The sequence below is a fragment of the Micromys minutus genome (assembly GCF_963924665.1).
Source record: "Micromys minutus genome assembly, chromosome: 13".
Taxonomy (NCBI): Eukaryota; Metazoa; Chordata; class Mammalia; order Rodentia; family Muridae; genus Micromys; species Micromys minutus.
The window spans coordinates 57244433-57260270 of NC_137982.1; the positions used below are offsets into that span (position 1 = coordinate 57244433).

A 15838-nucleotide genomic window follows, 5' to 3' on the forward strand; every position below is an offset into this window, starting at 1 on the left:
GTAGTACTCAGAAGTCAGTATGGATTCTAGTTCAAACTGGTGAAAAAGCATGATCAATGCTAAGAAAGAACTGGATTGCATTAGATAAATGCAGTAACTAGTAGATTCTCTTAAGTACAAACACACCATAGATTACACAAGATTAGATGGTGCATGAGTTTTTTGCTTATTGAAAATCCAATTATGTAGTGTGAGCATTTCATATATATATATATATAAAGTACACTGTTAAAAAGGAATGCAATAAGTGCCTGAACATATTTTCAGGAATGACCTCTCATAAGCAGTCTGTTGTCATAATCAAATTTGATCTGAAGACAACCCATATAATTGAATTGTAGCCTAAAATAGAAAGTCTACATTTATACAACATAAAAACAGATATAAACACACTATCAACCCAACATTTTTTCACTGAAATATTGATAAATGACACAAACAATTCAAAATTTCTTTGACTTCCCAGGTATCACACTGGAACACCAAACACACACTTGTGATCACTTGATCCTCAACCTGATACTACTCTCTGAAGAGTGTACTCAAGTCCTAATATTTAAATTATTCTTTTCCCCAGAAGGAAAACAAGAATATTGTTTTCTTCTCTAATATATTTGTAATAAAATGTTAAGATTAATATCCAGAATTAAAGCAGAAGAAATATACACTGAGCTGTATTCTTGTTTGCTAGAAGAAACCAAAGTAGGTTTACATTAGGAACCAGTTTTTATGACTACATTTGTAAAGAACCTTTAAGAAAAGTTGTTGACTATCTTTTTCCAGGATCTTCCTATGGCATCTTTTACATCTTTATTCCTCAAGCTATATATCAAGGGATTCAACATTGGGATAACAAGTGTGTAAAATATGGAAGACAATTTATCAGTCTCAAATGATTGATTGGACTTGGGCTGTACATACATAAATATTAAAGTCCCATAGAAGACAATGACTACAGTTAGGTGAGACCCACAGGTGGAGAAAGCCTTGCGTCTGCCGGCAGCAGAGTTCATCTTCAAAATGGCTATAAGAATCAACAGATAAGACACAATGACTACCAGAAGGGAGGAAATTAAATCAAATGTTGCAAAGAACCTAATTATCAGTTCAACCTCATGTGTCTTTGAACAGAGCAATGATATCAATGGGATACAATCACAGAAAAAATGATTGATGACATTGTAGCCACAAAAGGATAAAGTGAATAACCTTACTGTAACAATTAGAGATACAAATACACTGTAGATATATGGGAAGGCCACAAGCACCCAGCATATTCTTTGTGACATGATGACAGTGTAGAGTAGAGGCTTACAGATGGCCACATAGCGGTCATAGGACATTGCAGACAGAATGAAAAGTTCACAAGTAATAAAAAGAAGAAAGCAGGCTAACTGTGTAGCACAAAGATAATAAGAGACTGAATTATGCTCTGCAACAAAATTCACTAACATTTTTGGTCCTACGGCTGTAGAATATCCAAGGTCAGTAAAAGCCAGGTGTCTGAGAAAAAAGTACATGGGTGTTTGGAGCCTGGAGTCCACGTTGGTGAGAATGATTATGCCCAGATTACCCACTGCTGAGATCAGATAGATAATGAAGAGCAACCCAAAGAGTGGGACCTGCAGCTCAGGACGGTCAGTGATGCCTTTTAAAATGAATTCAGTCAGCACAGTGAGATTCTGTTTCGCCATACAGGTATGTTTTAAATTCTGTTCTGGATAGAAAGAATTCTGAAGTCAAAAACTAGAAACTGTCACCTATCTTTTTAAGTTTCACATATTGAAGTTTTGATATAGAACATTTGAAAATAAATACACATCTGATTCATGCACAGTGAATTATAAATGATGCAAAGGCAGTAATAGGGCTTTCTTTTTCACATAAGACATTTTAAAATTAAAGCTCAGTCAGTATCTCAGGATAACTCATTTGGAGGTGAAATGATTTTGGCACTGAATGATTTAAAAACTACTTACACTTAAAAACATTTCACTGCATCCAAATCCCAGTCAGAAGTGATATTTACTCTACTTTAATTAAGAATTCAGTGAAGCAACTACAGACAGAAAAAAAAAAAAAAACATAATGGTTCAACAAATGTTGGGGAATAGCAGAGATGGAATATCTCCAGAATAAGCCTGGTGCCTTTTTGCCTACGCAGAGAAGAGGGTTCTGTGTGGGTCTTGTTCTGCCCTAGGGAGTCGGCTTTTTCAGCCAACCATGTTTTTAAAAAACATTTGAATTGGGTCTCAGAGATTTTTACCCAGTCAGCACCCTATAATGAAATCAAAGATCTACTTCTATCTTAGTAAAAGCCTGTCTCCAAACAATGGCTTCTCTATACCTGGTTTGTCTTGAACCTGAACCTGGTTGATAAATATTTCAGGATTTTCTCCCACCCAAAGCCCAAATTCCACCTAATAAAGATCTGAGGGGGAAAATAATTTAATTAAGGAAGGAGAAAGGAAGGAAGGAAAGAAGAAAGGGAGTAACTTAGGACAGAAGGAAGGAAGGAAATGAAAAAGAGAGAAGAAAAAGGAATGAGATATATGATATGATAGGTAGGTAGAATAGATGGCATGATATAAATACAGACATAGAGAGTACAGATAAAATATTTTAAAAGTAAATATTATTAAACATTTTATGTTAGGTAAATAGATTATGAATAATTACTGTAATAATCATTTTTTATATTTTACCTGAAACAGTCAATAATTAAATGTCACAAAGTACACTAAACTTTTATGCAATGATTTTATACCAAATTCTAAAAATGCATCTCTAAACCATCATTTTGATGCATGATAACAAATTGCAAAACATTTTTAAATTTTGTATCTATATTAAAACTGTTACAACAGGGGACAGTTTAAACTCTCTGTATGAATAAACCGGAAGCAGTTCCATTCATGTATAGACAGTGTGCATGATATGTGATACCCAACATATCTGAGGATGCACTGCACAGGCAACATCCTATCATAACCCGGGCTGTGTTGAAAGCCATGAAGACTTCACCATGTTGAAAAGATGATGATGAAAGAATTCTGCTTTTCCATGGTACCCATATCTTTTTAATCAGGCTAAGGAAGAGCTCTACTACCAAATACCCTGATCAGCTTTTTCTGATAATCACCCACTAATGTATACCTGTTTTATCTTCTATTTCTCTTTAGAATTGTACTGTTTTTACTCCTTAATCCCCAATAAACTTGTAGGAAGGAGCTATATTTACATGACTATTTTTCTGTAGAAGGACTTTAATGTTATCACTGTGATACAGTGATGAATAAATGATTAAAAGGTAATTAGGACATAAATATTAAAAATTTCCAGTGCATTTCCTAATGAGTCTCATTGGCTGACCAAAGTGAGACAAACAAAATTTTGTATTTTGATTTGTTATTTTTGTAATATTTATAATTTTATTTCTATTTTAATGTTACATATAATTGTACAAATTTAATACAACTATTACAGTTCTATTATGGGCATTTTAATTGATGTATGCATTCAAACATAACAGATTTTATTTAATATGTTGTTGAGGATCCTAATAGAATGTGTGGATATTTAAGAAGTCTAAATGAAATTAGCCATTTAAGTTGGGTTTAGGCAATTAAGACATAAATGTCTTTGGAGAAAATAATAAAATATACTACAAATATATTAAGAATGTTTTATAAGACATTTCATGATGTCTTGTGGTGTTCAGGACTAGTATTGAAGAATATAATATTATAGAGAGTGAATAAAATACATCAGTTTTACATATATGTATATATGTGTATATATATATAGATAGATAGATAGATATAGATATAGATATATAAAGTGTGTGTGTACATCTGTGCACTTTGACACAAGAATTCCTTTCAAATACATTAAGGATGTAATACACACAAACAAAAAAGTATAAAAGCAAATAGAAATAGCTCAATAATTTTAGTAATGTAGAAATTAGACAATACATCACAGCTGTACACAAATGTTGTTAGAATAATATAATGAATCAGAAAACTTTGAACAAAAATAGTCAATAAAGTTTGTAGTCACCAACATATAATTTTGTGCTCCATTCAAATAAATAAGATGATAAAAGCTATATATATATATATATTCCAGAGATCAGGTAAAGTTACCTTCTATGAAATATTGTCTGTTTTATTGTGGTGACCTAATACCTATTCTCTTGTTCCCCATCTCCTCTAAATAACGTTCTAATAATATATAATTTCTGCTTATGTTGAAATACATCATATTATAGCACTAGATATCATTAGTACATGTGATTCCTAAACAGTTCAAATCTTAAGGAGAGGGTATAGTTATGAAATACTACAAATTAAAGTTTATATGGTGAGTCATATAAATATTTATATATTGTAAATAAGGAAAATGTGTTTCTTCTCATCATTTTTTAAATCTAATAAACAGGTTGCTTTAAAAACTTTCTTAACATTATAGAGTCACATTAATTATTTATTAATATACTTTGCAGATGTTACTCAGACTGTCCACAGCACAGTCATTTTGTCCATAAACATAGACGTGGTACTTAAAAGCCCCTTGAGATGCAAAATTTTAAAATATCTCATTGTGAAGAGAAAAGACTCTTTGTCTTTCAAGAAAATAATGTGAATATCTTTCATCTGTTCCTTTACACAAGTAAATGGTCTGAGCTATTTAAATATCTAATCATTTAGAAGTAAGTCAAATGAAAAATGTTATAGTTTTTCTCTCTAAAGTATTAACTTTTATTTACTCAACTTTAATTTTCACTTACTTCAGAAATCTGTAGATAAAATTATAGTTTGAAAATATAGAATTTTTTGGCACTGAAAACTGCTTTAGTATATCAGACATAAATTTGAATATTCAACCTCTAAATGTTAAATTCAATATTCAATTCCAGACAATATTCAAAAGTAAACATGAAAAAAGAAAGATTCTATGTTCTTGAAAACTTATGGTGCAGTAGGAATCACAAAAATGAACCAAAATGAGTTCTTACATTAGATGTCAGAGCCGGTGCACATGCGACCACTCCTGTAGATAATCGCAACACAAGGTATCTCATCAATCATTCCACATTTCCGTATGTGAATGAAACATTTCTCTTTATTTTCCCATGTATTTTCTAACACTATATTTTTTAGGAAAATTTATGGATTTCTATTTGATTATAGATATTTTCCCTATGGGGTTGCAAGGAACTTGTTGACTATCCCAAAAGTATTTGAATACTTAATGAATTGCCTGGAGGTTGAACAATAATTGGCATAAAGAACCTGTGTTTGACATTACATTTTTTTTTTGTTATAGGAACCACCAAAATTATACCTAGGTTTTTCTTTGAAAGTTTTAAAATGTATAGACAATGTGGATCACTGGGTAAATCCACTTGCCAGACAAGTGGAGTGTCTGGCAACCATGAAGACAACTCATGAAGACATGAGTTTAATACCAAGAACCCATGACAGAGACAATGTGCTTAAAAACATTCTTTAATCTCTCTTTTTCTTTCTCTTCTACACACACACACACACACACACACACACACACACACACACACACACACACAGTATTTGAAAAAGAGTTTGTGCATCAAATATATTTAGTCAGGCACACAGAGCTCCGATCTCTTTCTGCAAAGACTAGTTCAGTGAATCTTCAGAAACATTGTCAGCCAAGATTTTTCTTCAATTCACAGACTATGTCTCAGTTCATTATTCCAGTTTCCTTGCCTCATCTATCAAACATCACTTGCTTACTTCCTGACCTTTAACAAGAATTCTGTGCAGTCTTGTTGAAAAAAAAACAAATGCCACATGTACATTCCTTGTGATTCCTAACTTCTCTTTCCATTGAGATTTCCCACATTCTTTTTTTCAATTATTTTTATTGGACATTCTCTGTAATTACAGTTAAGGTGTTATGGCCTTTCCACCAATCCCATCTCCCTTCCCAACCCATAGCCTTCCTGAAGGTGCTCTCTCTCCCAACCTCCCTCTGCTACCTCAGCATTGCCTTACACTGGAAAAAAACAACCCTTTGCTGGACCAAAGTGAGACAGCAGACTCTGGAAAGGATGTAGAGAAAGAGGAACACTTCTCCACTGTTGATGATGTTGTAAACGGGTACAACCACCCTGGAAATTAGTCTCACAGTTCCTCAGAAAATTGGACATAGTACTACCTGAAGATTCAGCTATTCCACTCCTGGGCACATAGCTAAAATAAGCTCCAACATCTAACAAGGTCACATGTTAAACCATGTTCATAGCAGCTTTGTTTATAATATCCAGAAGCTGGAAAGAACCCAGATGTCCTTCAGCAGAGGAATGGATACAGAAATTGTGGTACATTTACACAATGGACTACTATGCAGGTATTAAAAACAATGAGTTCTTGAAATTCCTAGGCAAATGGATGGACTTGAACCTATCATCCTGAGTGAGATCTCCCACATTCTTTTCTAGGGTTTATCTATCCAAGGACTCTCCCTTACTTTCTCTATATAGCCAACTTCTGCAAATGAGCAGGTACAGTTCATGTCTCACATGCAAAAATAAGTTGAAGAAAAGAAGACATTTAAACAACTGGTTTTTGGAAAATTGAATGTTCACATTATGAATTATGAATGGTGAAATGAAATTATACCATTACTTATTACATTATAAGAAATTTATACACAAGTGGCATAATATCTGTAACGAGAAACACAGAAACAACCAGAAAAAAAATGGGCAGAACCTTACAAAATAGAGGTATATGACAGACTTCCTGCTTAGGAATCCATTTGGCCAGCAATTAAGATTTTAAAATTACAAATAAAAATTCATAATTAAGAAAATCTGAATAGCATATAAACATGAACTAATACTTGAAAAGGGATCCCATATAATGGAATAGCCATTTTTACCAGTTATGTATTTGACAAACACTTAATATTCAAAGTATATAAATGACTTCAAAATAACTTTCAAGCTAACCCAATTAAAAATACTTCTGGTTTCTTTAGCAATAGAGAGTTATCTTCAGTCTCTTAATGGATTCTAAGCTGCAAATCAACTGAATGTTCCATTTTTAAGTAGCTTTCATGGTGCTTTAAGTCACCAAAAAACTCCCAAAGGAGGAATGTAACAAAAAATCTTACACAAACGTCTGAACTGCAACAAAGATAATCATGACATTAAAACCTAAAGGGTACACGGATGGCATCAACAGTTCTGTAATCAGACTTAAATCCTGCTCATCAAGAATAAAATCATGTCTAGTTCTAGAAACCTAGCCAATTATCTAGATCTAGTAAAATCATACATAAAAGGAGGACCTACAACTAACATTTTCCTGAGCAAACATTGTCCATAATTATACTCTATGTATGTGGCTTTATACACACTAATATTTGTAATCCATACATTTTATTTAGAAAAAAATGTTATTTGCGATGAATGATGATCATTAGGAAAACCTGCAACAAATCTAGTTGCAGGATTCTAGACCTTAGTTCTAGTGGATAAACCTTCAAAACCATTTTTGCACTTAAGACTCAATCATAGAATATTGCATAAGAAAGGGCTGAAAGCTTTTATGAGCCACAGAATCCAGAGTTTTCTGTGAGATTGTGTGTCTTCTAATAATGTTCCACATTTTATCCTTAATTTTCATCAACATTACTGCACATACATGAGCGAAGCAAGAGCAGTGCCAGATATCTCTAAATGAACAGATCTTAATAATCTGAGGCCTCAACACCCTGTCTTTCTCTCATACACACATACACACACATTAAAACTAAACAAACAAAAATTCAAAGACAGCCAAGAAATGCTGAGAGCGGTAGAAAATATACATCCCCAAGGAGAAGCACACTAATTTGTATGTATGATCTTTGGTTAGTAGTTCAGTCTCTGATAGCCCCCAAGGATCAAGGTTAGTGGACTATGCTGTTCATCCCGTGAAGTTCCTTTGGGCTCTTCAATTCATCCTTCAACCCTTCCTTAGGAGTCACTCGGCTCCATCTAATGTTTGGCAGTGGGCAACCTGTTTTAGTCAGCTGCTGGGTAAAGCCTATCAGAGGACAGGCATATTAGGCTCCAGTGTGCAAGCATAACTGTGTATCAGGGATTGGTGCTTGTCAATGAAATATTTCAAAGAATAAACCAGTCATTGGTTGTCTCATCCCTTTCCCTGCATTTCTTGTGACTAGGTTGGTGTCCCTATGTCTCCAAAGTGGTCCCTGCCTGGATACAAAAGGTAGCCTTTCAGGTTTCATATCCCTACTGCTGTGACTCTCAGTTAAGATCACCCCCATTAATTTCTAGAAAGTTTGCCCTCTCTCCCAGATCTCTAGCATTACTGCATCTGAGAAGGCACGTATCTGTGATTTAAGGCTTCAATGATATAGTCACATATGGAAGCCAATGAACATGGCCTGAAAATTCTCTTCTATCAAAATAGACTTTATTCCCAAAATTGCCTTTTTAATCTACAAATTTCTACTCTAAAAACTAAGAATTTCCATTTCTATGTCCACATTTAAAAGAAAAAAACAAAACCAAACAAACCTACCCCTTTTATTCAGATTTCATTATAAATCAAATTTCTAACAAAACAGTAAATTTCTTAAGTTTAAACAGGTCATGAAAATTATGACAGTGTGATTCCAGGGCATTTGAAAACATCTGAACAACAACAACAAATCGAAACTAAATCACAGTGTTACAGATTAATTTTTAAAGTGTATCTGCAACACATTATGGGCCAATCTATCATTTATTTGAGCTTCCCTTGTGTAACACTGCAGGACACCATTAAAGTTACTCTGCAAAATAGCTTTCTTCTTTCTTTAAGATAACATACAAACATGAGCTTCTTAAGAATGTTGAATATATTCATATATAAAATATCTGACTGACATTGATACAAATCATGTAATTCTCCCTTGGAAAACTATAGCCGGCCATCATTTTTGGTACCAAAAAAGAGTTGAATTTTTAATCTTGTCAGTGCAAATCTATTTTAAATATTTCAAATACAGAAATACCCATCAAGTTTATAATTATAGAAATTATGTTTACATAAATATCACCTACTTTCTCATCAATTTTAACTGCTCAATCATGATAGTATGAAAAGCGGGAAATAAAAGCTACCTGTGCAAGAATGAATATAAGGTGGTCACCTCCACACCTTCCCAACAGTACTTAACACTTACTAGTGTATTATTTAACAAAACCCAGTTCCTTCTTTTCAAGTTGAGTTTATTGTTCTTCAAGCCAAGATGGGGCTTGCACTCCAGAAGAATTTGATTTGACATGGACCTGCTTAAGTGTCTGTTCAAGCTGCTTCTGATTCTCACCAAAGTAGGCAGCAATGGCACAGTGGAAAAGGACCGGTTGATTATATGATACTTTATTCTTATTTTCGTGAAAAATAATTCAATTTGAAAGCAACACCACTATGCATTTTATCATATGTTTCCTTTTGTCTTGGGAACAGATGCTGTGAATGCTCAACTTTTAGCAGTGTTTGCATCACATGGCCCAAGGTTCAGTTCTTCCAAATCAGTGTGATATGCATTGTAACATCACATTCATTTCTGACATTTTCATATTGTTTTATAGGCATTGGTGTGTATCTTCAATGTTTTATTCACCACGGTGTTCACACTAGCAATGAAAATTTAATGGCCCCAAGAAAAGTCTCTCCGTTTTAGCCAGCAGCTTCTGTGTATTTGTGTTATAGCCAAATTCTTTGTGGAGTTCTAGAGAATTCAAGTCAGATCAGCAAATGCATCACCAGTTTGCTTTTGGGTACGCACCTTCTGGGAAAGCTGCGTAGACAAGTGCTGAGCCAGTTTCAGAATGTTATTATATTTTTTCTTATTATCTCTTAATATATCAATCTTAGCTTCAAGTTCAAAGTCCACAATTCTTGAGCCACAGTTTCTCAAATATAATTTGGCAAGTACACTTGTATGTTTTGAGACTCCATTTTCTAATAAGATCTAAGTTCTTCATTGAGGGATTTTTAATTCCATCTGCTAGAATAACTGGTCTGCCTTTTTTTGTGTGTTCTTTGGCCACCTTGGGATGCTCCTGCTTCATCAACCTCCACTTTGGTACTGTCAATGCCATGAGATGTCATTTGTGTTTATGAGAGTCCAGATGGTAATGAATGTTTCAAATCCCTATTATAGCCATTCCCACAGGCTTCATAAACTTCTCATCACTAGTTATTGGAATTTCCACTGCAGTTTTTGGGAGACTCTTCAGCTACAGCAGACACCTGTCAGCAAGGAAGGTGGCTTGCCCAAGTCACAGCACACAGGAATCCTGTCTGCCCCAGGCAGAAGAGACATGAAGTGTGACTATGCACATTATTTTAAATAAAATAAAATACTTTGTGTCTGGATTTAACTGAAATGTTTCAACAAAGCCTTTGCTGTGGTTGGCTTAATCAATATATGGTAATAAATTTTGAGACAGTTTGAATCTTGATGACATGTTCTCTCTCTCTCTAGATTATGTACTTGGTACTACTTGAGTGCTCAGAGCAGCACAAACCTTGGTCCTAAGACACCCCTGGAAAACTTACTCTTGATTTTGGCTAGCCATGGCCAAAAAGTGTTTGAGATGTGTGTGTGTGTGGTGATGGTGGGGTTATCTTCTCTCTTAGGCAGCAAGGACAGATGATTTTAATTGTTGAAACCCTTCCCAGACCAATTTATTTTATGTAGTGATTGAATAAGAGTAACTGGAATGAGAAAGTCAGGGTCAATCTTGTTTCCAAGAACCCTGTACCCTTTGAAAAATGAAGGCTTAGCATTTTGGTGACATTATCTCTCTATGGTAGCATCTATGACCAACATCAATCAATATATTTGCATGACAATCTAGTAATATTTTGCACAAGACAACATACATTTTATTTTAGTAATATAATAAATTATATGTGTTAGTATTTGATTTACTATTCTTATAATTTTGTTAAATGATAATAGTAATAGTGATAATAAATGCTATTCTTTTTATAGTGTGAATTAAATAGCAATGTGTTTAATAATGCAAAACAATGGAAGACAGAGAGAGATTCAATGATGAATATCAAATGTTCTAAATACACAGGAAGCATGGCCATCAATGTGTACAATAGCACAAGCTCACTAGAAGTGAAGCACGGAGCATCTGATAGGATTGTCTTTGCTTTTTTTGTGTAATGCTACTGAATGACATGCTCTGAGAAAGACCTCTCTTTGTACATTGGTATGCAGAAAAATGTGAGGAAAACAGCCAAAAGATATCCCTACACTACAGTTCAAGACTGGTATTTTCGGCTAGTAAATATAAAATGTAGACCATCACAAAAAATTATTGTTTTTAACCTTTGACAGTAAAGGCAGTGATCACGCTGTAAACAAAAGTAGGCACTAAAGACAAAAAAACAAAACTGTAAGGAAAAGGATAATTCTGGATTATTCTATGGCAGAACACAGAAAATGTATTACAGTGAGTGTATTTGTTAATATGCACAAGAACACTGTATTAGACAAAACTAGTTACTAAACTGAAACTACCTGTTACCACAAACTAGTTGTATTATGTTAATACAGTCTTTTGAGCTATATTGGAAAGCAAACAAACATAAACTACAGCAGAAAAAATGAAAGCAAAAACAAACAACCTCAGACCCTCACACACCATAAGGACATTGAGTTCACGTTTATATACTAACGTTTTTCTCATATTCGTGTGACCATCAGTCTGATGACAGTATACCAGAACATGATTTGAAAACCATCTACAGGAACGTAAGTCTAAATGGAACTATTATAGTGAGTGAAAAGAAGTATATAAATAAATACACATAGATGCTGGATTATACCTTTTGGATTGCCCAACGAGCAAATCAGTTCCTCATATGGATCTAGTTATTTTCACTTGCAAATCGTATACATACTTTTCTTCATGCTTATTATGCACAGACATAAATATATTCTGTCACACTAGTTAAATACCTCTATTATTTTCCTATAATTCATCATTCCAATTAAGGGGAACCAAAGAGATGGCTCAATACGTTAAAAGCCTTGTGGTTGAGTCCTTTCTCAGGGCACACCCAACATGGTAGAAAGAGAAAAATGACTCTTGCAAGTTGTACTCTGGTCTTCATCCATTGAGAGACATGTACAAAAATATACAAATAACTTTTATAACAACAAAAGCATTTTGTAATGTATTGAGAGAATTATGAAAAGTTTTTGGACAATGGAGGACAATCTTTAATTATGCAATAGACTCATTTGCCCATGATATAGATTCAATCAGAAGACACAAGAAATATTAGTTAATTTCTGGTTAGTGGAAATTATCTTGTATGTAATAATTATGAGAGTATGCTGTATATCTTTCTCATTGCCCTTTGAAGTGCATACTTTACATCTTTGTTCCTCAAACTGTATATCATGGGGTTTAACATGGGTATAATCAGGGTATAAAAGATGGAAGCCACTTTATCAGTGTCAAAAGAGTGACTAGACTGAGGCTGCACATACATAAATATTAAAGTTCCATAGAAGACAGTGACCACTGTCAGGTGGGAGCCACAGGTGGAGAAAGCCTTGCGTCTGCCCTCAGCGGAGTTCATTCTGAGAATGGCTATGAGAATGAACAAGTAAGACACCAGGACCACCAGAAGGGAGGATATCAAATTAAAAGCTGCTAAGACCAAAATAATCATTTCAATTTCATGTGTGTTTGAACAGATCAAAGATAACAAGGGGAGGCTGTCACAGTAGAAATGGCTGATGACATTGTAGCCACAGAAAGACAAGGTGAAAATCTTTATGGTGACTAGAAGAGAAACAAAGGTGCAGTACAAGTAAGGGATGGCCACCAGCACCTGACACACCCTTTGCGACATGATGACAGTGTAGAGCAGAGGTTTACAGATGGCCACATAGCGGTCATAGGACATTGCAGAGAGAATGAACAGCTCACTAATTATAAACACAAGGAAAAAAGCTAGCTGTGTAGCACAAAGATTATAGGATATTATGTTCAGATCCACCACAAAATTAACCAACATCTTGGGTCCCACAGCTGTAGAATAACCAAGGTCTGTGATAGCCAAGTGTCTAATGAAAAAGTACATGGGTGTTTGCAGTCTGGAGTCCACTGTAGTTAGGATGATCATTCCCAAGTTGCCAAACATTGAGCTCATGTAGATGATCAGGAACAACCCAAACAATGGGGCCTGTAGTTCAGGGCGCTCAGTGATTCCCATCAGGATAAATTGAGTCACTGTTGTGAGGTTGTGTTTTTCCATTAGTTATTATTAGGAAATCTGTTCCAGACATAGACACAAGCATAGACTGAGTACACTACAGTAATATATAACAGCAAATAGCCAATATGTGACTAATTTGTGCACTTGTGAACTTGACACCAGCAAAGTTATATGCAGTGGCTTACATAATTATATTGTCACAGACTTTTATATATCTTTTACAACAATATGTACGTGTAGTTTTGATCTTTCCTAATATATATTCATGATATAACAGTAGCAATGCAGTCTCACCTATTATAAATAATGTTTGTATAAGCCTTGAAAGATATGCTTATGTGAATAAAATTGTATTAGTTCAATAAATTGATATATTTTATTTCTAAATATTTTTATTTATAAAGGTCAAATACTATCGAGTATTTTAACCTTAAAGTTTGGATCTATCTTGAAAGAATTACCTATCAAAAAGTATGAAAGGTGCCTTTCATGACAAAAAGCACATAATAACACATCTAAATAAAGTCAATAGGGTTAAATTTTCACTCTCTTAAACATTTCATGGAAACCTAAGTTTTCCCAGCTCTGAAGCAGTCCCTAACCTTGATGATGTTTTTAAATCTCTTTATATCTAAAGTGGGATAAATACTTTTTTCCTATTTAGTATTATAAATATTTTACTACAGAAACTCAAAACTCTTTGGTAAGCCCCTTCTATTTCTATTCTATCATTTCTATCAAGCCAACCCTTGGCCCTATTTAAGTCTGTTCTCTCACTAAATTGACATATTAAATAGCTATGCAAGAATATTCATAAGTCCAATAAAGTTCTTGAATTAACTTCTGGTGGGTTTGTAACCTACATGAGATGTTTTATTTCCTCAAACATTTGGATAAAATTAATACAAGTTATATTACTATAAAATGAATTCAAATATTAATTCAGCTTCTGGAGTCACTTTCACTAAACCTGAACTATTCTCAACAAATATCAGAAGCATTTGAACTCTGTAACTTCAGGAGTGAAATATCAAAGCAAAACAAGAGAATATGGGTCATTACACTGAAGGCTTCTGACATTCTCTTTGGATAAATGGGTGCTATATTTCAGAGGGAAAACAGAACCTAAAAATAAATTGTTTCTATTTTTATTGTTTTTTTTTTAATTAAAAATAGGGTATTTTTTTTGCTCATATAACATATCCTGATTACAAGTTTCCCTTCTCCTTCTCCCACTACCTCCTTCTTTGTCTGGAAAAACTTACTTTCTGTCTCTCAATAGAAAAGAATGTTTCTAATTGATAATAATACAATATAGTAAGATTTTAAAATGTTAACACAATGTAATTGAAAAAAATAAACAAGAAAAAAGTACAAGAGAAATCATAAGAAATAGCAACTCATTCATTCATATACTCAGGAATCCTATGATGATACTAAACATTTAAAATTATTTTTAAATTATTACTAAAGAATTAAAGTCACTAGCTCAATATTTGTAAAATTTTGAAAATAAATGGCTAAAATTTTACTGCTTCAAATTTTGCCATATATATATTTATGTTTTATGTACACATATATGTATATGTATTCATATATATTTATTTGTTCTCAGACACTTATATCTACACACACATGTAAAGTCTCATGATATTTCAGCATCATCCTCTCTTCCTCTCATTTTTGTCTTTCATGAGAACTTGCATAGTTTAAAAATTATAAACACCCACATATAAACATATACAAAATTAAATTTTTATAAGACAGTGTATACCTTATTGCTCATTGTCTCCATTTCTATATGTTCAAACACAATCTGAAATAGTTGGAATAAAAATGAAGTCCAATTATTGCTTGAACACCTTGTAGAAGTAGAAATCCAAGAAAGTTAATTGGGAAAATATCACTTACATATGATGACAAAGCCGCAGAAAACTCATCATTGCTGTAGATTCTGGTTGTATCCTGTCTATCATGTGACTGGTAAGGAGCCCTCTTTATTCTTATTTGTCTTTCTTAACAGAGCATTGTTGAGGACAATTTACGTTTTTTTCCTACCATTTGAGATTACCCCTCAGGAGATGTCACACAATTTGCAGATTAACCCTAATGCGTTTGAAATCTTAATGAAATGGCAGGAAGTTAGGCACTAATTGTTAGAAACAAAGAATATTCAGCTCTGACCATGTACACTTAGTAATTGCCATCATTCCAACCTTTGGATTTCATCCAAAACTAATGTTATCGGTATCATAAGATGTTAGTTTGTTAGTATTGGTGGTAAAAGAACATTTAAAAACCAGAGATATGGAACATACATTATCAGTAGACATATGACTGGATAAATTAGATAGAAATACAAATAAATATTATATCATTCATTCTTAGAAGAGAGCACTATGCAAAATCAAGGTTGGACATTTGGAATATGATGTTGAGTGAGATACACAAATACAATTGAAGAAATGAATAAAGATGGAGAATTTTTTAACTTTAAATAGGAGGGTAACATGGCGCTTGTTGTGTATAAGAAACAA

General features: G+C 33.6%; 2 protein-coding genes and 1 pseudogene across 3 annotated transcripts; all 3 read right to left on the reverse strand.

The window, feature by feature from the left end:
* Positions 1 to 752: 752 nt before the first annotated feature.
* On the reverse strand, positions 753 to 1694 carry LOC308428997 (olfactory receptor 8K3-like; the record flags this gene model as incomplete). Its single annotated transcript, XM_080927638.1, has 1 exon — positions 753 to 1694. One exon carries the CDS (start codon positions 1692 to 1694, stop codon positions 753 to 755), a length of 942 nt encoding a protein of 313 aa, XP_080783764.1.
* Positions 1695 to 9274: 7580 nt separating this feature from the next.
* LOC308429221 (arfaptin-1-like) lies at positions 9275 to 11758 on the reverse strand (annotated as a pseudogene). Its single transcript has 2 exons — positions 11714 to 11758; positions 9275 to 10301 (listed from the first exon to the last, which is right to left on the reverse strand). The product of its transcript is annotated as an arfaptin-1-like (transcript).
* Positions 11759 to 12398: 640 nt separating this feature from the next.
* Positions 12399 to 13340, reverse strand: LOC308428992 (olfactory receptor 8K3-like; the record flags this gene model as incomplete). Its single annotated transcript, XM_080927633.1, has 1 exon — positions 12399 to 13340. One exon carries the CDS (start codon positions 13338 to 13340, stop codon positions 12399 to 12401), a length of 942 nt encoding a protein of 313 aa, XP_080783759.1.
* Positions 13341 to 15838: the final 2498 nt, after the last annotated feature.